Source organism: Opisthocomus hoazin, chromosome 19, assembly GCF_030867145.1.
Source record: "Opisthocomus hoazin isolate bOpiHoa1 chromosome 19, bOpiHoa1.hap1, whole genome shotgun sequence".
In the NCBI taxonomy this organism is placed as follows: Eukaryota; Metazoa; Chordata; class Aves; order Opisthocomiformes; family Opisthocomidae; genus Opisthocomus; species Opisthocomus hoazin.
In genome coordinates this window covers 12,366,690-12,392,406 of record NC_134432.1, presented here as the reverse complement: position 1 = coordinate 12,392,406, position 25,717 = coordinate 12,366,690, and the positions used below count along the sequence as shown (strand labels likewise).

The 25,717-nt window shown below is 43.7% G+C and overlaps 1 protein-coding gene across 1 annotated transcript in view; it reads right to left on the bottom strand.

The window, feature by feature from the left end:
* Positions 1-5,582: 5,582 nt before the first annotated feature.
* Positions 5,583-25,717, bottom strand: part of GPR107 (G protein-coupled receptor 107) — a 41,060-nt gene continuing 20,925 nt past the window's right edge. The window contains exons 15-18 of the mRNA XM_075439048.1: positions 18,832-18,881; positions 18,017-18,100; positions 17,103-17,227; positions 5,583-10,776 (exon numbers count right to left, since the gene is read on the bottom strand). Of these exons, the coding sequence (XP_075295163.1) occupies positions 10,680-10,776; positions 17,103-17,227; positions 18,017-18,100; positions 18,832-18,881 (356 nt within the window). The 3' untranslated portion in view covers positions 5,583-10,679. The remainder of the gene's footprint in view (positions 10,777-17,102; positions 17,228-18,016; positions 18,101-18,831; positions 18,882-25,717) is intronic.

Sequence of the window (25,717 nt, the reverse complement as noted above, 5' to 3'; positions counted from 1 at the left end):
CCGCAGCCTTGAGCTCACCAACCAGGGCGTTTCTGAAGCTCTCTTCAGCTTGAGGAGATGTGAGCGGTGCTGCTCTTCCTTTGCCCCGGGTTTCACGGCGGGCCACAGCAAACAGCAAGTGCTGGCAGCGACTATTGTAACTGTTCAGATAGCTGAGCTATATACAAATAAATAAGAAAGCCCTCCGAATTTAAAATTTACAACCCAAAACACTCTGAGACTCAAACTCTAGCAGCCCTACTGGCTAGCACCGCAGTAAATTAATTTCAGATAGCACAGCATTTTAGTAACCAGCACATAGCACAGCTTCAGAAAAAACGCAACAGAAAGAAGATGTCCCAAGTTTTTGGGCAGGGGGAATGGTGCTCTGCAGGCTCCTTCCCCAGGAAAGGGAATTGCAGATGTTGAAGTGATGGCCAAATGCAGAGGAAGGTCTGGAAATCAGCACAACTGCGCCAAGGCTGCACGCACAGCTGCCTTTCGAGACTGACGTGCAGCCGACACGCTGATCCTTACAATTTGCTATGCTATTAATTTCTCTGTTAAATTCTAGTATATTTTTTGAAAGACTGTATTCTCTTTACAGCCTCTGGGGCTGTAATTGTTATGCTAATGTGGGAACCTGGAGAGGGTGGCTGTGGTGAACTCGCCAGCTGTTCTCCCGGTCGCCTGCCGCGCTGTGCAGAGCCAGCAGTTGGCAGAGACAAAGCCAAGCAGGAGGAGGTGTTGCGATCTTCCTTCCTGGCACATCACAAATCACAGCTGGCAACTGGGAAATCACCACCTTCTTCTGCCCCTGCCACGCTCATCCTGCAGCGCAGGAGCTGCAGAGCTCAGCCCAGCCACCTTGAGCCTTCAGACAAGGCTCGATACTGGAAGCAGGCAGGGCATTTGTTCAGGGACAGAAAATAAAAGACGACTCAGAACGGCAACCAAGCAAGCGCTGCACAGTTGTGCCCGAGTGAGATAAGCTCACAGTCGCAGAGGCAGCAGCAGCTTTCTGCAGCAAAGACGCCCCGCAGCACCCACCAGCGCTGTCAGGACCGAAGGAGCGGTTGGGTGCACCGTATACGGTTACTTCAGCACCGTTCACCAATTCTGCTGCCCAGCTTCAGCAGATGTTATTTTTTTTTTTAAATAAAAATCTTTGAGAGAAGTATCCCTAAAACTGCAAGACTGGAGTTTGGAGCAGTACAAAAGCTTTTTCTTTTTTTTTTAATATAGATACGTAAGGACCTTCAAAACAAAGGGAAGGTATGAGGCTGCCAGCTGTCTGCTCTCCTGCCCAGATCTTCGCTCTGAAGGCAGCTCGGTGTCTTTGTCCGTTCAAAGCTGAGCTGTGAGCACTCGCAGCGGGCGCAGGGGACCGGTTGCGGTGGTGGTGTTCACGCCATGAGCCAGACAGCAGCCAGCCTCTCCCGAAGATTCCTCATGAGTCAGGTAAGACCGTCAGCTTCTCGGCGCGTGGAGCCTGTCTGCTGCGGGCACCACCCCACGGCGGGTGCTGCCATGCAGCAGCCCAGGAGCAGCAGCCAGGGCTGGTCATGGCTGACCTGGTCTGGCGTTAAGACGAGACATGAGACTCTTGAGCAAGCTTCGTAAGCAAACTGCACTGTCAGTGATGTCTGTCCACCCAAACCCCACGCTGCAATCATTAAATTAAAAAAATACACAACAAAACCAACCAACCCCAAAACCCAAGCACACATACAAAATCATCCTGTACCTATTTTTCAAATTTCATTGCTGTAAGAGGCTGAACCGCTGCCTCCCACAAGGCTGCTCTGATTCATGGCAACACACCGGCATTGTGTGCTCGGTAAATCCCAGCAGATATTTCTGCTCAATTTTTGCAGCAACACTTAAAACCCTGACTTACCAGGAATACGGATTAGGGCACACATGTACTAGCTTCATTTTAACGTAGTACTTTTATGTTCCTCCTATGCAGCAGCTGAGCTCACTCAAGGCATCTACAAAGTTTAACAGTAAAATAAAAACAAACCCCCAAACCAGAAATTATGCACACAATATACTTCTCACACAGATAAGGAAATGGAAAAAGACCACATCAGGCATTTAGTCCAGCTCACAGCTGATACGCGGTCGTTCCCTACAGTACATTTAGCCGTGATTTGTCCAGTCTAGTGCTGATTATCTCAAACAACACAGAACTGCCTCCGTTTCTCCAGGGAGACTGTTTGCAGCCAAACCCATCTCATTGGCAAAAGGTTGCTCCCAACATCTTGTTTTCCCCTGCTTTCATTTCATCTCACCTCTACACAGCTCAGGCCTTGATCCACACTAATTAATTCCCCACCCGTTTCTGCCATTTCCCACCATGCAGCCATTTTGTAGCATGCTACATCTTCTTGGCTCTCTCTAATCATCACTTAGGCTTACAGCTTTAATTCTTGTAATCTGCTGTCACTGCCCCATTCTCTCATCTCGGTCACTGCAGCTGTTCTTTTGTAGCCCTCCAATTCGGCTGCCGCCTCCCGGTATGAGATCCATCTCCAAGCGAACCAGTCTGGCTTCTCCCAGGAGATGTAGATCAATACCTTCACAGCCATGCCGGGCATGGGATTCCTTCCGAGTTCACAGAGCTCCTGCAGAACGAAGCCTCCGGAGCAGCTCAGGGGAAGAGGCAGCCGAGGCACCAACAACTGCTCTTCCGCACCCCGCAGCAAGCAGAGCGTGCACACGCATTCTCAGGGTGACAGGCCGCCAGTGGGATATTGTGGCACCCTACGAAAATGACTCAGGACTGAAGACAGTACAGAAGATCAGCACCCCAGAACTGTGTCCCTCAGGGACAAAAATCCCCCTTACTAATATACTCACACTTGCTGCAGCAGACCCATGTTGTTAGCCACTCCTCTCATCGAGGATGCTGGAGGTCCCTTGCCAAGCTCAGCGCAATCATCCCAAGAAGGAGCAGTAGTAGGAACTTTAAGCCATCCGCTCCATTTTGATTCTCAGCCATGCCACCTACCACCGCTCTAACAGCCTCACCTTGCATGCTCATTTACTTTTTTTCAGCAATACAAGAGCCATCTCATGTATGATCTCTCAGCTATCCCACCAAAAATATTCCACAGGGGAGAAGAGTCACAATGAAGCAGCATCACCCCAAGTCACATTATTTTCCATGGATGAGAGCGAGAGAAGAAAGGGATGACATGCACTTGTTCCTACTCATGAAAGTCCTTGTCTCCTAACCGAGTACCCCAGTATCAGGATGAGCTGTGCCAATACAAGCAGTGTTGTTACCTCTTCTGTACAAAGCAATTTGTTTTTGTTGAGAGTTCACTACACAGGGCACTACAACACACTCCTGCTCATTAGAGTCTGTCATTCAGAAGGCAAAGGAAGGTAAAAAGCAAGATTTACAGAGAAGGCAGCTCTTTGCAGTCATGAAGATAATGTTGCTAGAGCACGAGCACTGACAGCAGGCAGCTTGGACTGCAACAAGGAGCAGCAAATGATCAAGGCAGCTCAGAATTTCAGACACTAGAAGAAAATCCTTCAAGCGGGTAAAACAATTTACCTCCTCTGGACAGGCAAATACCTACAAACTTGCATCCAAACACAGCACGTCAAGGAAAGCTGTGTTAGGGCTCTGGTTTTGTTTATTCCCCCACTACATAAGTCTTCCAGACAATCTCTGCTTGCAATAGTCCTTAAATACTGGGAGCTCTGTTGCAATTAGGGGCGTTTTCTTTTTGTCTCTCCTTGGAGAAGACAGTCAGAAATCAAGATTTTTTTTCCCCACATAACCTACACTTGGTCTCGATCTCAAGTGAGTCTTCCCACAATTTAGTCCCACTTTATGCAGCCCTACCCTAACATTTCACCTTTCAGCACAGCTAAGTGATATTTTGGCCCAGCGCAGCTAACTCCACTGTGCACTTGCAGCAGGCATGAGTTTGGCTGCTGTCGCTTTAAGGGGGGATGTTTTAAGGTCAGATATGTAATAGATGGAAAAACCGAAGGATGTTCAGTCTGGAGAAACCTAACATCCAAGCGGTACCCGCATGAAATGGATATAGGCTACCCCAGTGCAACAACCAGCCACCACCTTCATCTCATGAAGTCTGGTTTATTCCACAGCAGGGCATTAGTAAGACCAAAGCCCATGTGTTTTTTATAGTTTAGTTCCCTGGTAAAACACCACCCACCCAAAGGCTTGAGGCAACGCAGAACTGGCTGCTTGGGATTTGCAGGGTAGAGAACACAGCCTATTTCTGGCAGTAACCCTCTGTGGTAGGACGAGAACTATAGGCTAAACTGTAAGAAACATCTTGAAGACTTACACTTTGTGATGAAGGACATCTGCTTTTGAGGGGTGGGGGATTATCAGGAAGAGCAGTTCACAGAAATACTTTGCCTTCCTCATCCCTACCAACCCCACCAGTTTGCAGAACTGAAATGTGTGCTTAGATCCTGACATCTCAGGAAGGGAACAATTACAAAAGTCCCAAATCGCCCTTAGTCCAGCCCAAAACAAACAGGTCAAGGATCTGCCCCTTTGAGACAACGGGGCCAGATCCACAAAGCATATTACTTAAAACACAGGTTTCTACCCGCAGTTTGTATCTGGTCACCAAGGTTCAAAGCACCAGCTCCTTGTCCTCTCTTGCATGGCAAGCCCACACCAAGCCCTGTAGAACAAGGAGACCACAACACTGGCCAGCAGCGAGAAGCCCTAATGCGCCTGCCCTCCTGCCCACGCAGCACTGCCAGACTGCTGCAAGGAATGCTTCCATTCCTCTGAGACTCAGGCCACAGCGACTGCTGCACAAGCTCAGCTTGCCAAACTGAAAGAGGAGCTAGGTGCGTACAAGTGCTACTGGAAGCCTTTCAGCTCAAGGAAAGGCATCTCAGTGAACCCCGCTGTGGGTCACTAACAGGAAAGCTTTTCCCCTAGAAAAGTTGGTTCCACACAGGATTTTTGTGATTTGGCCCTGTATCCATGATGCAGATACTAACAGCTGCAAATGGAAGTCAGACAGGGGGAAAAGCAGACTTTGGAATCAATGGGTCAGCTTGGCTGCTAGCAGTTGAGAAGCAGAAAATGAGATGCATTAAACTTCTTTCTGGTCAATCTTTATTTTACACGTTTGCATCACAGCAGGGAAACCAATTACACAGACCATTCTGATTTGTATCTACCTTGCTTCTCTTCAGTGTTGTTCTTTTAATAAAGTTTAAAAAAATACTGAAAAAATCCATTTGTACATCTGAACATGAACTGAGGAAAAGGATATCTACATGTCACCAAAAACCCTGGGACTGGACCTTGCTGTACAGGAAAGTCTTTGAGTTCTTTTGGAGGTCATTTACTAAATGAATTCAGAGCTACATTGTACAAGGTGCCCTAAAGCTGCTTAATGACACAAGAGGATCTAGAATTAATTATTAATAGTTACTAAAGGGAAAGGGAAGCTATTTAGACCCATACTCTGTTTTGACAGAACAGGTACCAGCCCCGTGCTCCAGTATCCTAGCTACAAGACAAAGTGCTTCTGATAACGTGGAGGCCGGGCTCTACTTTATTACAGAGAGAGCAGAACACCGAGTGAAATCCCACAGGGAAATATTTATTAAGAATTGTCCTTTCTACAGGATTGCTGCAGTCAAAACATAAATGGGTTCTTGAGCCAGTCAACCTGCAAGGAGTGACTCTTCTCTCAGCTACTTTCTTCCAGTACCATCATTTTACACATGAGTATCTCAGTATTTTTCTTAAATCCTGTTCCAGCTACTTGCAAGTACATATCATGTGGAGTTATTACAGGACCACTGCTACATCCAAGCAAGAAACTACAAGGGGGAAAATACACAGCTTCCCAATATGGCAAAGTAAAAGTGATTAATAAGCCCAAAATAGCATCATACCCAGTGGCTACAAGAAAAGCCAGATTATTCCAATTTAGAACAATGTTTTCCAGCAAATTAACCCCAGGGAACACAGGGAAAGATTGGTCAAGTGCCTCTGGGCAGCACCACCTGAGTTTTCACGAAACATTCAGGTCACTGAAGTTACACACAAGATCACAAGTTTTAGACAGTGTAAAAGTCCCATTATGTTTCAAATATCTCTCTGTCTTCCATCTACTGCAGACCACAGCTCCCTGCTCTTTTTGTAAAGGTGAAAAATGGGGAAACATTTTATGACTGAAGTGGAGTTCACAACACAGAATCAATAAAACACATTTCCTTTAAAGCAACAGTTGTCTGTTAGCTACCACGACAGGTCAAACTGAAGCAGACAAACCAGGTGGACTGAAGGAGGAAGGGTTTCCTTCCCTTCAATACCTGCACTTCTACCTGATTATTAATAGCTAAGCAACTTCAGTTCTCAAAGCTCAACAGAACATACAAATACCCAATAATTGCTTCAAATGCCGCCAGGCAATTTTCAAATAGACAACAAAAAAACCCCTTTCTTGTCAATTTGATTGTCACTGGCCAGACTGCATTGCTCTTCTTTAGGAGGTGCACACTGTAAGGAAAAAAGACTTAACACACTAAAAATCTTCCACTGGACTTTCACCAAATGTGCACACTGGAGTGATAAGGATGTGCTCTTTCACAGCCAGGAGGAATGTTACAGTGCTCAAGGATACATGGTGGATGCACACTCATGCTACAGAGAGTCCACTTAGCTTAGAAAAGTACACCTTCCACATTGCTAGCTCCAAGACAAAATACTGCAATGCAGCAATTTTTTTACGACATGCTCCCAGGGTATGCCAGCATGGAAATCCAGGAAGAGGGCACTCAGCTGGAGAGAGACACTGAACAATGCACTGCACAGATCATGACATGTGGAGTTAGATGACAACATGAAAGAGCATCTTTATAGGACAGCATGTGGCTTCCTCAACTCAAACTGCTACATTTTGAGCAAACAGCAGCAGCGTTCCAGATGACCCCATTATGTCTTGCTTTCTTTTAGTACGTCTCTTGATGAACCATCAAGGAAAACATTTTCAAGCCTGAAGAATGCAAGAGTCTGGCAGTTGCACTGCAAGGAGGTTTCCTATGGAAGACAGCTTGCTGAACAGTTACAGCAGGAAGGAGGAGTGCATCAGTGGCATTTCCACACCATCACCAATAGGGATTTATTGAGGCATAACCTGCATTACAACCGAAGACTGAGCCGATCTCTTTTTTGTCTGCAGAGGGTGCCCAGCACTGCAGCAACATAAGTGAATGCATTCAAAACCATTAATTCTGAATTGCACCTGACCTGCTTTTCCAGGACTCCTGTGCTTACACCGCTGTGTACTCGCAGGGTGATTTGGTTTAGTTGCTCACTTCAGTGAAAGGCAGAGGCAGGAAAGTAAGGCTGTATCCCAAAATGGTCTGTAAGCCACAAGCAGCTCTTCTATTTTCCCTCCCTGTGAAAGACAGGGCTTCCTACCAGATAGACAGCTGCCAGCATTTGAAAGGCGATTACCCTGCCTGGTGAGCTCCAAGCTGCTGCTTTTCACTAGCAACAGTGACACAGTCGCCAGTCACGCAGATGTGGGTTTGCTTTGGGAGGAATGGGGAGGGAGTAGCCCTCCCTTAGACACTCTGCAGTGCAGTGCACACTGTGCTTCGTGAGAAGCACAACTGCAGCCATTCTCTCCGTCCTCCAACATCCCAGCCACCGTCCAATCCATGGCACCACACTGCAAGACAAGTTTTTTCACCCGCTCTGAGGAATTCCAGAGAAAGTGGAACCTCACTTTGGAAATGGCTGCACTAAGAATATTCTACCACTGTTGGTTTTTTTACTTATACATCCACATACATTATCTTTACTAATGTTTGGGTCTGACTAGTTACTGCAGTACAGCTGGTCAGCATCCTGCATTAAGTGCCAGCTGAAGCTGGTTGTATAGCTGACTGCTGAAGCTCAGGGCTGAACTTGGAAAAAGCTCTTCTAAAAACAATTTTGGAGTACTGCTGTGGCTTTTCTTGCCAAGACAAAAACCAATCACCCATTTTTTGGCCTTTGACTAGTGAGCCAGGGACTTGGCAGATAAACCTACACCATACGCAACTTTAGCAAAAAAAGTGCAGATAAAAAAGGAAACCTGAGACTAAGGTAAAAGCACTCGCCCAGTCGGCAGCCCCACTGAGGCTGAGGTATGGAACAGGCAGCTCTTGGAACCAGCTCAGCCCACGCTGGGATCCCGCCACAGCCTCTCATGTTTTTGGGTGAAACGCCACATCCATCAGAATTTCACACCTCATTTGCAAAAGGTATTAGCAGGTTCTAAGAACAGCATCATGTCCGGATTAATGCTGTTATTGCACTTCTGTTCCTGACAGTAAATCCTTATCCCTTACATACTTCTGTGCCAACCGACTTAAGTCTCCTGTGGATGACTATGAACAAAGTTTACAGCCTGTCAGAGTAGCCCTTTGGATGTAGAGCGTGACATTTCCACAGGGACAGAGTAACTGTGCAGAGTGAGAGGATGGGTTTTTCAGGTATTGTATTTAAGTGTATGATGAGCTGGGACTACCCATGTTTATTTCTAGTCCAATTTCTCACACCTCAGCTACTTAATATGCGGAAGATTTCTTCATAGAGAATGTCTAAAAGGCTCACAGATCACCTAACAGCCTTTCCAGAGCTGCAGGCTCCCCGTTTTCACTAAAACTGTATCTTCACAAGACAATGAAAGCAAAAGTCAAACCATCACTGCTGGGATTCCTATGCAGTTACAGCTGAGGAGGAAAACATAGAAGAGGACTCTGTACCCAGAGAAGAGAGCTATTCTCATGCTTTATCTGAAGAGAAAACAGTTCTGGTATCAAAGCAGATAGATTTGCTTCTACCATTTCCATGATGCATAGCAGAACCAACAGCTGGAAAAGAAGTGGCAACTGGAGAAAACAATGCTGCTCTTCCAACAGCAAGTCTTGGTACAGACTGCTCACCTAAGAGCTCTACAATCCGGGTTCAAGACTGAGGAAGAAGTGGTTCAAAGTTCCAAAGAAAATCCTCCTTCTAAATGTAAAGAATGAAAAAACCTAGTGTCTAACAGTCCCCTAATCAGTTGCGCCTCAGAGATGTAGTCCCTTCAGTCAGAAAAGCATTTCCTAGATGAGTCTGTAAGAGATGCTGGCACATCTGAAGGTGCGTGATGATGCCTGTCCCTGTCACCCTGACAGAAGCACTCTGCTCCACAGCACCGTATGTCAACAGCTCTACATGAATATTAAGGCTTCAGTGGGTCAGTGAGTTCTACTTCATTTATTTTTCTTAAAGCTTATCCTCATTACATCAGTGAATCACTTCTGTCCTCCCCCAAATTAACAATCATTTGCTATGCCTTACTACTACAGCTACGGGCACCAGCTTGCCTTAGTAATGATACCAGAGTACTACAGATAAAATGCACATGGCATTTTAACGTGTCTCTAAAGACTCCACTGCAAGTTTGCAGCTAATAGTTAAGACTTCCATACTCCCCTGCATTGAGTGTTCTGGTCATGATCTCCTTTCCTGACAAAAGCCACCTAGGACTGGGAGCTGCAGTTGCCTAGTTTTGACAGCAATACCATTTTGACCAGTTCAGCTCATCTCAAATAGCAGTATCATAATCCTACATAGCCAAGGAGGTATAAGTAGCCACCCAGGGAGGCTAAGTAACTCAGGATAATGGTGAACCAGAGATTTATGCTGCAGTACATCTGCTAGACAGATTTCCACTGGAGATTCTGGTACTGTTTATACTGTGCCAGAAAGGAGTGTCTTTTGAAATACCTTGAAAATATTGTATAAAGCAGATCAAAGTGCTCTGGGTCACAGCTTGAAATTAGATGTTTTAGATAGCATGGCAGACCCGTAAAAAGCAAGCATCAGTCTTACACCTCTTGTGTACTTCTTGTTAGGTGGGTGCAAATCAAGAGCAACTCCATGAACAGTGGAGAATTTACATCAATGCTTACTGAACTATGGGCTAGTGCTTTTAATGCAGATCAGTCACTTGCTTCCTGTATAGCAATACAGGTGAAAACCTGACACATTCAAGTGGACACCTGCATGGATAAGACAAGATACTTTTCAGCTTTCCCCGCTGATGTGAGTAGTGGCAGAAGTCATCTGATCCAATACCCCATTTAGTCTCTCAAATAACTGCAGTTGTTTCTATTCACTTGTCTTGCAATGTTTTGTCCAAGCCAAAAGGAGAGTTTATAAAAAGAAAAAAAAAGAATACTTACATCTCTTATCCTCTTTTTCCACCTTCTGACACGCTTTGTAATTCCCAGAATACATGTTACATAGCAAGTGTGTGTGTATATATATAAGCGCATTATATAAAATATATACTTTACATACACACTAAAGGTCTCTCTTCACATTAGCATTACACATTCTGAAGAACGCAACTGCAAACAATTCAGAATACCTAACTGATCCAGAAAGGGGAAAAAAGAATAAGCCACCCAAAATCCCTAGGAAAGCTCCACACTCCTTGCAGGTACCAAGAGATCCCATTTTCTTATGATTAGAGGAATAGTTATACTTCTTGCACTGCTTTGCTCCCCCCAGACACACCCCACTCTGCAGTTTCAGCGTTGGGAAGTGCTAGTTGCTCCCTTTCCACTGAGAGTAATATTAATAAATTAAAAAAGTTTCTCTGAACGTGCTGCCTTAGTCCAGTCCATCATGCCGTGCCTTCCCACTCGCCCCGTGGCTCTGCTGAACCATTCACCACTTTCTTGACCTTCTTCATGCCCTCCATTACTCCAGAAGTCGTCACCCTGGAAGAGAAAGGAGAAACAGAGAACTGAACTCGAACTGGACCATCCATTTCACCAGTAGCCCATGTTTGTGTTCCTGCGCATATCAAGTGACACTTCTTGAGTGTCTCTTCACCAAAACCCAGCAGCCTCGATGCTCGGTCTCTCCTATTGCTACCATTTTGCAGGCCAGGTATCATCTTGGACGCAACAGTGATGGGCGCTGTGAGTAAGGCTGCCATCCTCAAGGCTCTTCCCATTTATCGTTAAACTAAACCAGCAAATAGTATTTGCTTATATTTGAAACAGAATAGCAGGGGTGGTTGAACAGTTAAAACAAGTGTTTATTTACTAACGTTTGAGCAGCTTGCTTAAAAAACCACTTTGCTATACAGCTGAATATCATTAATTCCGTGCATTAAAGGCTTTCTTCTTTGCAATGCTTTTAACAGGTACAACGTATTCTACAAACGTACACATAGTGGACAGTGCCCCAAATGAGCCTTATTAGCTTAACGCACACCAACTCCTGTTAATAGCAAAAATTACTCAATGAGTAGCAATGAAACACAAGAGAGAGGTCACCCTTTTTATACCATCCAAGTCTGGATCTGTCACGGCAATCTGACCATTGAATTATAAAGCCTCATAATACTGTTCAAACATTATGCAGACTGAACTGTTTATCCAGCCAGAAGAGCACCACTTCTCAGAACTACCCTGGCTATCCAACAAGCTTTCCAGCCCAGCAGCTTTCTCTGTTTCTGTATGAAACATGCTATTCACACGCACAAGACATTTGCTTTATTCCTTTGCACTATATGATTCTCATTGCATACAGGCAGTTTTTGCCCACAAGTGTGCTGCAAAGGTTATTTTGGATGCAGAAAGTAAGAGTGCCAATAGCTCAACACATTCATAAGGGATGGGTGGAAGCATACATAAAACTGTCCTGTTCAGAGATGCCGCTGTCAGCTGGTGAAAGCACACAAAGACTGTTGACCATGTAAGGATGCCTTATTTGATCAGACTAGCTAATTACATTTTCACAGCATCACCAAAGTGGAGAAGTAATCTGCAGACACACTCTTCTGATAACGCACTTAGTTCCATGTTAGATATCAGCTTCTGTTCATGTACTGTAAAAATAATTTACTCAAACTGGTGTGCTCAGCGACTCCCTAGCAATGGACTACCACGACTGTCAGTGGTTCAGACACACTGTGGTCCTAGATGAGCTTGTGTTTAAGGGAATAGGGAAAGGGCCAGAAGAGTACCAAATAGCAACTTTATTCCCTCTTGAAAGAAAAAAAAGGGAGAAAAGCAGGTTGCTTAAAGGAGAAAGAAGGAATTAGTAAACAGTAAACATTTGCTGGAAGAAATCTCATCATGCCTATCAGCACAGAGAACACGTAGATCTCATGAGTTCTCCCTGCTGACAAAGGTTTTCCCACAGTTGCACAGGCAAAAATCTGGGGAAACATGAGCTAGACAAAACCATCAAAGTAGATGCATAACTAATTGGAAAAGCATGCACTGAGATGTACTTAATGGTTTCCTGTCAAAAATGAAAGAACATTGAGTGTGGTTCCAGAGAGGCCTGTCCTGCGTTCACTTCTACTCCATATTTTCAGTAATTGCCTGGGTAATGGAATAGAGAACTTGCTTTAAAATCTACAGAAGACGCTAAGAGCTACGGATTTGAGAACAGGACTAGAATGCAGAAGGATTCTTGCAAATTGAAGCAGTGGTCTGAAAAATACGAGACAATGTAGCAAGACAACTACAAAGTTTACTGGTCACAAATAATCAACTTTGTAATTACAGAATAAGCAACTAAGTATCAGTTCTTCAGGGAGGAGCTGAAGATTACCATGGACTACAAACCGAAAATGAGCCACTACCACAGCAATGCAGCAGCAGACATACTGGGATATACAAACAGGTGTTTTGCACATGCATGACACCAAAGCAGTCCCAACACTCGACTCACAGCTAGTAAGACCCCGCCTGGCACATAGTCTAGATTTCAGCACTGCACTTTAAAATTTACAAACCCATTACACACGAAGATGAGGACAAAAATGATCAGAGGTTATGGCTGAAGAGGGAATGACCCACTTTCCTGGAGAGAAAGGACAACCAGCTACACACTGAAATTGCATCCAGGTCAAGTTATGTCACTTCTTAGCAGAGAGGCCGTTTACTGTCCCCGCCGTGCAACGGCAGCAAAGAACTGGGAGAGCATTCGGGGCGGGTTCCTCAACAGTGAGAGTTAAAGACCATCTGACGAGCATTGTTCTTGTCTCATGACAAGTGTGCAGTGTAGCTCTTGAGTCCTCATTTTCTCAGATTGTTTGTGTACAATGGGCAATTCCTCTCCCTCTCAAAATCAGTCCAGTCAACGTGTTTTAGTGCCCAGTAAAATCGGGTTATCAGCACTAAGACCAAGCACACTGCAACTCTCATTCTAGTCCTCTGAGCCATCTCAAGACTTCAGTTCCGACCCACAATACCGCAAGTAAATGTTCCTCACCTGCAGTTTGCTGAACTGCATTTCTAGCCCACAAACTAGCAGTGGCTAAAATGCAACAAATCCTTCTCACGAAACCATCTCTCTCCAGACAGAATTTCCGTGGCTGTCAGAGGAATAACTGTCACAAACGAGGCACAAAAGGAGTTCCCTGAACACTCCACTGCAGTGGTATGTGCTGCAGAAATTTCATAGTTTTCTTCCTGCCCCCCACATTGTATCCAAGGTATCAAAAGATGGCTAAACATTCAGGAACGTTTTCAGCCCTACACAGTGGTGGATCTCCGCTGTCTTTTCTCCTATTCTTTGTTTTATAGCCCCAACAAGAAACACCATGATATTTGCAGCAGCCAGCCTTTACCAGCTCTTGCAAATCAGAGTGAAAACTCATCAGCCATTAAGCAAAAAAGCTGATCTCTGCACATGAAAGATGTGTTAGGTGAAGAAAACTTCTAACAGAGGGCATCATGAATCAGTCTGCCATAAACTACAGCCTGAGAGAAAGTAGAGAAAAGCAACCACCAAGACTTGAAGTCCCAGCATGGAATAGGTTGCCTCATGATACAGTGAGGAACTCCAGATCCCAAGGCATAAGCAAAGGTAGGTCCGTTACCACAACAGTTCACTGTGTTGAGGCTGTTTTGGATGTTAAGGAAAAACAAAGTTAGTCTCCACCCACTCAGTAAGATGGATTTACTGAATTGAGAACACAACCATTAATGGCATCTCCTGCAATTCCTCTTCCAGCAGAAATATCTTAACCCCACATGCATGTATGAACATCATTCTCACCCAAGACCCGTAGCAGAGCACTTTGATACCTAACATTTAAAGCAAACTTACTGCGATAATGAAACAACTTACTGCAAGAGTTAAAAAAACAAAAAAAACCCTCACACAACACAAAAAACACCCCACCACACCAAACCTGCTTCCTTTCCCCTTCCTCACCCCACCTCATCTACTGTACTGTTTATATTCTTGTGTTCATGCACCAGAAATGGCATTATAGCTGGAAGCCTGACAATTCTTTCTGCCGAGTGCGGCTGCACCTTTTCAAAAAGAGTACTTCAACAAACTGTCAGCGACAAGCCCACGTACTGACAGAACGGGCTCAAGAGGCTGCCCAGCACAGAATACACAGAAAGCCACTTTGTTGATGATAAATGGCTACTGACCCTACTTGAAAAAGAACAGACTGGTCCTGAGTTCAGGTTTAGTCACTCTCTCCTCTCCACCAGGACAACTTCTACCAAGTCTGGTATAACCAAAGAAAAAGTCCTGTAACATTTGTGGATGCTTTCTCCCAAGATAGAGGCGTGTTAGTTGAAAAGACTTATGACAAATTACCTTTGCTGTTGTTGATTTATATTTTGCTTTTGAGAGTTACAAGAATTTACAGAGGGAGGACTTGTGCCTTATGTTGCTTCCGTCACAGACACTTCGTCTTTGGATTTTTCTTGAAACTCTGCAGATATCCACACTGTCCTTCACACTATTTACATTTACTGCCAGACTGAGCTTTGTACAGTTTGCGCTGCATGAGAACAGGCATAAGCTAGAGAGCTGCACTTTTTGTTGCTGGAAGACAAGAAAGCCTGGAAAACATGCTTGATGACCTCACGGCCTTCCCCTCCGTTGGCTCATAGAAATGTTGAGTCTCAACAAACTAAATGCTTCTACAGCAAATGTTCTAAAGAGCCCGATTTCAACAAAAATCCTCTAGGAGAGGAAAACCACCAGAAAAACTGGCAGTAAGACATGGCAGAACACCATGAAGTCTGAAATTTGCAGGCTTTTAGCTTCTGCCATAGCCTCTAAAGACAAGTGGGTATTTGTCACATAAAAGACAAAACACACTCATGCAAGGGTTAGTCAGGATGGTGTCAGGCAATTAGTCACTTTCCCAAATAAGCCTTGATATTTAATATTTATAACAGCAAAAATAGGACCAGCAAGACCAAGTCAACAAGAAATTTAACACACTTTCATTGCAGTGCTTCACCTGTCACAGAAGGTGTATACACCATGCTTTTCAAATACATGCAAACTTAGCCCCTCTGATGCGGCTGGGGAAGAAAGAACAAGACACTCTTACAGATTCTAGCCTGCTAAGTGCCCAAATGGAGTAAAACTTCCCATGAGTCAGATGAGAAAGACTCAAGCAAGGCTAAGGGGAACAAACCCACAAGACACAACAATGGAAACTCCCAAGGCAAAGAGCAAAATGCCTTGCTAGGAAAAGGCTCACATGGAATTCTGATCCTCGAGTATCTAGTAATGTCTATTTCACTATGGCAAGATATAAATCACTTAATTAGTTCATTAAACTTTCTCCAGCTTATTCCTGGCAGATTCTCTTAAATTTAGCAGCTTCTTCAATTTACTGAAATCACTACATGTGAAAGGTGCCGTATTATTAGTTCTAAAAAAACAAGTAAAAATTCGTTAAGCATGTCATGCAAAGTTAAAATTCACTCGAACAGCAATCTTGTCAGAAAAAAGCTCTTTTCTGTATCATCACAAGTACTGCCACAGCTTCCAGTTTAGACAGTGCCTTCCTAATGTGGATGTTTATTTACCAGCTTCCAAACTGAAACCAGCTTCTTATATAAAAGATTTAAACACTTATAAGTCAGAGTGATTTTAGGGTCACTACTCACTAGTTGGTTTCTGCTTGCAACAATGACAGATTTTATGGATCCAGAGCAAAAATAACTATGCATATGGAAAGATGATCTTTGTTACTAGAGAGATTTCTGAGAAATTAAACTCCTTGCAGAACATTTCTGGATGGATTCCACCTCAAACCTCCTCATAGCAATTCCCCAATAAGCTCCATTTCCTTCTGACCTAACTATGAGGGCAAACACATTCTGATTTTTTTTTTTGCCCCTGCAATAAAAGTCAGTGTTGATTTGTTTCACCCAAGCTCAGGTAAAGCAGATTTTCCACACTTGAAATGAATTCTTAGGAACAGGCTTCTGAGCCTGTACGTGAATTGCAATTATGCATGAAACATGTAACTATTAAAGAGATTAGGTTAGCTCGGCTCCTATTAGGGCAACAGAGTCTGTGGCAATTATAGCTGTATTCAACACTCCCAGCATGCTGAATTTCTTAGGGCACTTTCTATTACAGAGTCAGACATTGCACTCATTTTCTAAGTCCTCAGAAAACCACTGCAAAGAAAATGACAGGGACTTAGCCTGAGCCCAACTTCAATTTCTCCAGACTTTCTCAGGTCCTACTGCATTTGCGGTGCCTCATGGTTTAGTAGCAAGGAACAGAACAGGGAAGAGCACTGGCAGCTCCTCAGCTCAGTGTTACTTAAGATAAATTTCTGCAAAGTTACAGGCAGAAGTGACCTTACACCATGTTTATTTATATTGTGTAGACTGGTAGTTCATTTTTGTCATTGGCTTGGTTGGAGGGTGTGTGTACGGGGGGGGGGGGGGGGTTTGTTTTGTTTGTTTTTTCAAATGTGAAACATTAACAACAATCTGTAAGACTCATTGGTGTTCAGCAATACAGATTAAACACAGAAGCTTTTTTACTTGATATTTTCATGGGCATCTTTTTGCCCCCTGAAAAGCTTTACCAGCTTATTCCACACTACTGGAATACCCAGCTCAGAGTCACAAATCTCTTCGGTAGTTTAACACACACCAAACAGACACCTCATCTTTAAACGTGTGGGCAGATCTTAATCTTTTTCAAAAAAGGACTTGGAGATATTAAAGTAAACCATTTTTAAACATTGGTTCTCTCAAATGAAGTGAAAAAGTAAAAAAAGGGAGGGAGGGATTCTTACACTGCTTCCATCTCCAAGTCATCCTCATCGTCTTGAGAAAGCTGTAGGTAAGGGTTGTCTGATGCTGGACGGAACTTATACCCAGTGAGGACAAAGAACACAAGTGTGGCCATTTCATCCAGCAGCTGCAAGTAAAAACACAAGATTGAAGTTCAATCCTGTAATCCTTCATGGTCATAAAACACTTCTTCTCATTCATAAGGTTTAACGGCCAAGAAGTCTGTGCCCCAGCAAAAATAAAGTAATCGCTGTCCTGTTATCTTTAATCCCAGGCTACAGGCTGTCAAGCCCTTTGTTCTTTCAGCTTTCCCTGTTACTTTAAATACAGTTTCAGTTCCAGCCATCACTCCAGGGCTTTTAAGTAACTACAGCAAGACTTGGCTTTTAAATGAGGGAAAAAAAAACCCCACCCCAAGTTGTTTGGTATTTTCAACAGTTAATGTATTCCAAAGACTCCCTGCACAGTTACTTGGATTATATGTTAAGAAACCAAGTATTTAAAAGTCACTAGACAAATAAAGCTTGTAGATGGAAGAACGAAAGCCTATTTCACTGGCTCCCTGGGGCCTCAATTACACAGGGCAAACCTGACTTTTTTTCTCCTTTGTATGTTCTTGATTCATTTCCTTCAGACATTTTTAAATTGAAAGACTAAAATCAATAATGCAATTACTTTCAGACATCTCATGTATAATCCAGTAACCTTGCTGGACAAACAAAACTAAAAATATGCTTCTGCCACCTTAGGCACATCAGTGATAAAAATCGGGAGGAGACAGGGTGCAGCACTGAGCTTTGAGATGTTCTACTACAACATAAGTAACAATTTAAGGATTTTTTTCCCAGTCATATTTATAGAATAAGCAGAAAAATAAAATCAAGAAATGGATGTATTTTCCTTTGCTGGCAAATACCTGGTACAGCCATTTCCACTGGAATGGAACAGCAATCTTTATGAGAATTGCAATGATCCGTGTGAAGTAAATGTAACAGACAATCTGGGAAGGAAACGAGAAAGCATGATGAGGACAATAGCACCATCCTTACAGAACCTCCTTTTCCAGAAAAACAGCTCAAGCAATTCCCAGGCAACTCAGTATGTCAGATACTATACTCCTTGATAAACATGGAAAAATATAGGCCGAGGGCTCTACTGCTTGTTGAACATCCAAATGACTCAAGCTATTGCTGACATATTTAAGTTACAGCAGGAAAATGCTTTAGGTATTAGGATTTTGTAGAACTTGAAAAATCATAATTGGAATTTATTTCTCTTACCACTTATAAAGAGCCTGAAATGAGGCTGTTGGAAATCATTAAGAAGCCTATGCTCTCTTGGGAGGTATGCTCATGGCTCCGACTGACTTAATCAGAGACTGCACACATGCATCTCAAGGCACCATTTGGTCCCAAGTTTAATTTTTAACAAGTTTACAGTACGTTATTCAAGCTCATCAATTCAACTGGCAGCTCAAGCTGTCTCCAGAGGCAACTAGTAAGTGTTACAAATAGCTGGGACCAATTTAAAGATGCAACCACTAGGAAAAGAAGGGAAGTTGCTTTGAGGATTGTAACCCAGTTGACCAAGATGCCAAAGTACAGCACTGCCACAGAGCCCGGAACATCTCCCTCGCATCCATCAGCTGTAGCAGTGTCCAACAAGTAATCTGTCAAAAGGTTTGAATTGCTTCATGTACCCTGTATGCATGCGTACAGGTGTTTTACTTACCATAACATAGTAATGTCTGAAAAGCTTCAGCTTTGCTAGGTTAATGGCAGCTATCAAGAGAACACAAAAGTCCATCAGAAAATGAATTAAAATGAATTAAAATGAGACAGTTTCTTTTGATGCTTGTCTACAAGGTAGGCAGGTGGGCAAAACTAGGACTTGGGTAATCCCAGACTAGAAGATTTGTCCCACAGCTTGTTGGGTGCTCTAAGGACTGCCAGTCTGGCTTGTCTACCTACTGGACAACTCCTAGGCTGGGCTGAACTACCTCTTAAAAAGGCAACTCAGTGACATCACTTTTACACTGAATTTTATATGCATGCACTCTGCAACACAGAAACTTCCTCTAATGCTTATCTGTACACAGCCGACTACGTACCATCGCCTCGATCCTGTCAGAAGGGCCATGTGCCACTTGACAGTGCCTCCTAGGAACGTTGCATCTTTTCCAGAATACTTCCTGACCTGCTTTGTGCCTTCAGCTGACCCGAGCAACTCTGAGGTAATCATGGCTCTGGGAACCACAGCATCTTGTTGAACAGCAGCAGAAGCATTTTAAGATCCAAGTAGTATCCTCTATCATTCATGGCTCAGTCATAACTTACAAGTGGAATGAGAAGTCATACTAAATAGTTCTCATAGAAATGCACGTGTTTCAGTCAAACTGTGTAAGCTAAGGTCCCGGGCTAACCTGTGTTTATTGGACAGGTTACATCAGCTCCTGAGGAACAGAGCAGATATTCATGGGAACGCGCAGAGGTCAACAACAGATGGAGCAGCTGTCAAATCTGGTTTAAGAGTCAGGTTTTAGAGGCACAGCAGGATTACAAATACAGACTCCTGGTGCTTTTTTGACAACAGGAGAGGCAAAGCGTCCAAGATATGTTGACAGCATACAGAAATGCAATTTAGAGCCAATGAACTCAAGTTTTCAGTCAGAAAGTACTGCCACATATATACTGGTATTCACTCCAAGCCCTCATAAATTTTTTATCCTATGTGGAAGTCCAACACATTGTGCCTAAGTTCACCTGCACTCCCTCACAGAAATCACCCACTGCAAAAGGCAGACTTATAAAAAGCTGTATGTATTTGCACATAAAGCCTTGCGGGTTCACAACAGTACAAAATACAGTATGATACATCAGGAAGAGGAGAGCCAATAGAATCATAGAATCATTAAGGTTGGAAAAGACCTTATCATCAAGTCCAACCATCAACCCAACACCACCATGCCTGCTAAACCATGTCCTGAAGTGCCACACCTACACGTTTTTTGAACACCTCCAGGGATGGTGACTCCACTGCTGCCCTGAGAAGTAGCCATATCCCTTCTCAGCCTTTTGGCTAAGATCAAGTTAATATCTACCAAGGAAACACTTCACTTCCTGTGACAAAAACAATGAAGCTTTTCTTATGGAAAGGTGACATCAAAAACACCATTCAAAATACACTGTTACAGATTCCCACTACATAAGCCACACTGAAGGCAGACAAAATTCTGTTATAAACCTGCTTTGAATAATAAAAAGATCAAGAGTCACTTTCCAAAACTTAGCTTCAGTGTTCCAGGAGAACCACTGAAAGCTATGGACACCTTGAAACAGATACAAACCCTCCTCCAGCACACATACTGTGACACAGCACCTAACACAAGGCATAAACTGACTGACAGGTAGATCAAACTAAGCTAAGAGTAGTTTTCATGTAGTGCTGGCCAGTGGCTTCTAAACGTTTCCTAAACGGTATGTTTAACTTTTGACAGAGCACAGGGCATGTCAGCAAGAGAATGTGGGGCCAGAGCTCAAGGGGAAAAAAGCAAACCTTATTTGTGAAGGAACACCAAGCTTGTTTCCATGCAGCTAAAGCCTGTCCCTGTGCAACACTAATGTGAGCACCAGTCAGGCTGGGTTGGCTTTGGGCAAGACCGTGCTCATGGGGGCAATGTGATGGCACAGCATGTCAGAGGAACACTAGCTCTCAGTTTTGGGAGGATGCTCCCTTCTGGACTGCAATACGAAACACTGAACGCAGAATAGCATCTACTTTGCAATTTACAGCTCTGGACTCCAGAAAGCAATGCCCAAGCTCTAAACTTGCATCTGTAGCGTACCAGCTGCTAAGCATAGAGCACTGGGCAACAGATGGCAAGACTTGGAAATGCTAGAACAAGAACCTAACGAAATCCTTGGTAGCTAAATCAGCCCTGACACATTGGTTTAGCTACTACTCTCTCATTTCCGTCCCTCACAAAAGCTAGTTTCCCACATTTATATAGAAAAAACTACAGATTTTCAGGGGTCTAGTGCTCTATCAGATAACCTAATGTTAAAGCTTTTCATAATACAGTTGGAGAAAGATTAAAGCAGGACAAGCTCATTAAATCGTGAAGCAAGGAAGCAACACTGTCCTATTTAAAGGAGAGCTACATTAAGTGTGACCATGAAGATCTTGTGATTTACCACATACCAGTGTGTACACAGAAGGATCTATTTTCAACTGAACGCATTCATCTTCAAGAACTGCCACCAACTGGTGCAATGACAGGCCATGAGAATTACCAGGCTTTGTAGTTAAAGGAACACCAACTCAACAGCTGTGATTCAAACTGCCAGTCCATCAATGCTTTACAGTCAACAACTGAGTGAGCTGGGGAGTCATTTCTGTTGGATTCATGCAGTGCATAGGAGGAAAGGATAGTGAAGCCAAAGATCTGGCTGCCAACTGAAGTGTCACAATGCCACCTCTCCCAGCTGACGGAGCACAGCTCAAGATCTCACCTACTCATCGTGATGATCAACACTGCAGAGTCACACATTGGTACACCCAGAGATCTAGAATGGCTAAGCACAAGAAAGCAGGCTGAGGGCAGGAAAAAAGACAACCACCATCAAGTAGGAAGACTGAAGAGGCACCTCTGGAAGCTGGCTTGCTTATTTCTCACAACTAAGTGCTCCCCTCTAGCTGCCTCAACTTCAGGAACACTTCTCTCCACTATCAGATACTGAAGTCAGTATTAATGCACTTCTACAAAATTCTGCAGTCTTTTTAAACAGCTCAAAGTTACAGCACGCACTGTTCTGGAGAAAATCTAAAATCGTCATTGCTTGGCTTCAGCAGCCGGTGAATTGCTTTTTCACAGGCTGAACGTACTGCAAGCAGTAGCACTTGAGTCTTGCTGTGCTGGACACTAAGACTTCGATTCACCTTAGCCTGGCAGTCCAGACACTGACAGCAGCACTTGCAAGGAGAGAGGCTGGGCCAGCAGCTGTCACTTATAACTTTAATCACTTGCAGCCCCAACCTGTAAAGCTGTGATAACACAGCAGCAATCACAGCATGCAGTAAAGCTTGGGTAAATTTATGTTTCGAGTATGATAACCATTCTTCAAGGAACACTACTTAATTGCAGAGAAGGAAAAAAAAAGAAAAAGTAGAGACTTTCTACCAAAGGTTTTACAAATGAATTCATACTTGGGTTCTATCTCTTTCATAGGGTAATTAAAAAGACAAAAGCCATCCTCCAAGAAAGGTTTACAACATTGTATCTTGCTTCCCTCAGTTTCCCCTCTCTATCACCACTTACTTTAACAGCTTGTGCCTGCAACAGCCTGATCTGCATTGATCAAAACATAGCCTACCACAGTATTTTGATACTCAATCTTTTTCAGATTGCCCCCTCTGCTAATTTCAAATGCTGTGACAGCCTATAAGATGGGGAAAAAGAAAGTCAGACCATCCACTACAGCCTTGCAGACCAATAGTAGCTTTTTGATGAATAAATCTGACCTTTTTAGAATATGTATGTAACAACAGTAAGAGGACTGCAGCTGAGGGCATAGGGAGCTGAAGTCCGGACAATACAGTACGCAAGGACAAACCATAACGCTCCTTGACTGAACACACTGAAGTACAGCAAAGAATTTCTACAATACTTTGCGGGCTACACTAACTCCGGTCCATTTGAGATGCAATCTGTGCCATTACCAAATAGTAAATTGAAGTTTTCTATTCTCCCCAAGAATGAAGGCACACATATAGGTCTCGACCTCAGAAAGCAACTCCAGCAGTAACTCTGCGAAGTACGGTCCTATGATCCCTACAGCACATTGCTTAAAAGCATTCCTATACTAGAAAGGTCAAGCAAACAGATAGAGCAACTCTCAGTGTCCTGCATAAGAAGGTAGCACAGACTAGCTAATCCTGAATATTCTGAAACACATTAGCCATTTGGCACAGAAGTTTCCCAGGAGGGTCAGAGGAAAGTCCAAAGTAAAGGATAAGCAATATATCTCCAACACATAGTTGTTGCATCAACCCTGGATAGCTATCTAGGGTGCCTGAAAGTGGTACACGAGAACATAAATCGGCCTATTTCATTTCTCAGCATCTCCCAGCTCTGCACTGCTATCCATTGAGGTCTCGACACTTCAACTGCTAAGCTTTATCTCAAGATTTGAGATGTCCATGTACTGCCTGAAGTGTGTTTACCCCTCTGCTACACCCTCCTCCTCACTGAATTGTTGCGGAGGTGTTTTAGCATAGGTCTCCACGCAGCCATCGCCTCCAGCATCTGCTGAGCTCAGCTGAGCAGAGGGCGTTCTGCATCACGCAGGACCAGGCTCCTTGTTCATAGGATTTTCACGGTACAGGATCAGGAAGACACCGAATACGGCAAATGTTTTTTCCTGACATGGGGGCAAGCACGAATCATTATTTGCCCACTGCACAGCACACAGGGAATGTTGCCTGGGAGCTACACACTGCAACTTATTTCCCCCAATTCTGCTGCCAACTATGACATGCTGCAGTGCTTCAGGAAAATAGCTAACCGTTCGTGATCAGATTGCACCGAGTTTCACATCTCTTACCACATACACAGAGATACAAGCAGAACAAAAACTGCAGTGGTGTTTCCAGTCCCCCATTCCTCCCTCCAACAACAGACGACATGATACACAAGAGTGGGTCATAAGACTCAGGAGGTCCAGTGACCAAAGAACTTTGAGTTTCAAACAAAAATAAGCAAGTTTGTTACAACATACTCCCTTCTCTTCCTTTTCTCATGATGCCTGTAAACAAGGTAGTGGTAGTTGAGCAGTTTTCCAGCCCAAACAATTCCAGCTCAGTTTGCAAGGCTGATTTCCTTAGATCTGCAAGACATTTGTAACGCAGTCCTAGAAATGGACAGAGAGCACGATGCCATCTAAAGGGATACAGCGACAGACCAAAGAGCTGCAGCTAGGCACTTGCTTAAGTCTGAAGGTGGTGATTTTGAAAGGGGAAGAAAAAAGCTTCTAAAAATGGGATGTTTACACCCACTGCTCTGCAAGATAAGAAGCCTGTGTAGGTCAGATATTTTGCTTTAAAGATCACCTTCAATGGAAAAAAGCAAACAACCAGGCAGCTTAAACTCAGCTGTACCAGTGCCATGCTTGCTCTTCACTAGCAATCCACAACATCTGTGCATATAAGGTCTCCCTGGATAATTACAGCTTTTGACCCATTCCTTTAGCCTTCCCACTTTAGCAAATCTTAAAAAAAACCCCCCTAGTTTAAATGACCATTATCTAGTGACTCCAAATCACTGCCACCTGTAACAAGCCTTTTAAATATTTGTGCACAAAGGCCTATGGCAAGCACAGCTGTAAGGCTAAAAAGCCTGGCAGTCCAACCAGCCTTCTGCTTCATTTCTAGTCTAGTCACACTGCAATCATGGCTGCACTTGACTCAAGGGAGTGCTACATAATAAACAGGTTGTGAAGTAGCTAGAAGAGGACAAGATAGACAGACTGTCAGGAAACAGCACCAGGCTACTGACCCAAAGTCCTGGAGCTGTTAGTTCTAATAGACACAAGGAAGCAAAAATAGTTTTCCTTAGGTCTTTCTCACCAGCAAGAAGGTCACCAGAAGACTCAAAGCCAGGAAAAACAGCTATTGAATTTATAGTATATAATTCCCCAAGACACTCTATAAGTTAATTAAGTCTGTGTGAGAGAACAGGGAAAGCAGCCTTTGAGGTAATCTAGGCAATAAATCCTAGCAAGCAATAGGCAGTCCAGCCAGAACTGTTTGCACAAGATTCAGTCAGCTCTAACCACAGGACAGGCAGTGCAGCAGTTAAACTGCATATGAGAGGATCCAGTAGTTCTAACCACTTCAGGAGAAAACTATCTTCATCTGTGGAAAAAACCGCTCGTGATTTTAGAATTAGTGCTGGTCCCCGTTTTTCTTCATGAGAAGCCAAGACATTAAGCAGCACCTCTGCAGAACAGGGCCTCCAAGGGCAGGCTACAGAATCAAGAGCATGACTAGTCATTGATAAGTCTCGCAAGAATGGTTTTACCTCATTACAGTGCAATCAAATAATTTTTTGTTTTCTCAACAAGGCACACTAGCAGCATGACATCATTAGGTAACGTTCTGCTTCTAGCATCACATTGCCATCCACTTGCTCCCCACGGGTTCCTCTCAACAGACTCCAAATACTCTAACCACATCACACCTCACAAGTGAGTCCCAACACTGTGGCTGTCCTGGCCACAATCTGGTGCCTAAGGAAAAAAAAGTTTTCAGGGAAAACACAGCTTTTCTATTATTAATGTAGCATAACAGCTGCTAAGCACCTCTCAACACACATTTATTGAACTTGCGGGATCTGCATAACCAGATGGTAACATCAGTAGATAAAGCATGGTAACGGCAGTAGGTGATCCACCAGCAGCTTCCATGATGAGTGCCGTTACCCGTGGAGAACAACGCAGAACAGAGGACTAAGAACAGTCCTTAGGGGCTATTGTGCGCAGCACTGATTAGCTATAGACGCAACCAGTTCTTCTGAGATCACCATTTCCTTTTATCTCCATTATACACTACAATGCATCCT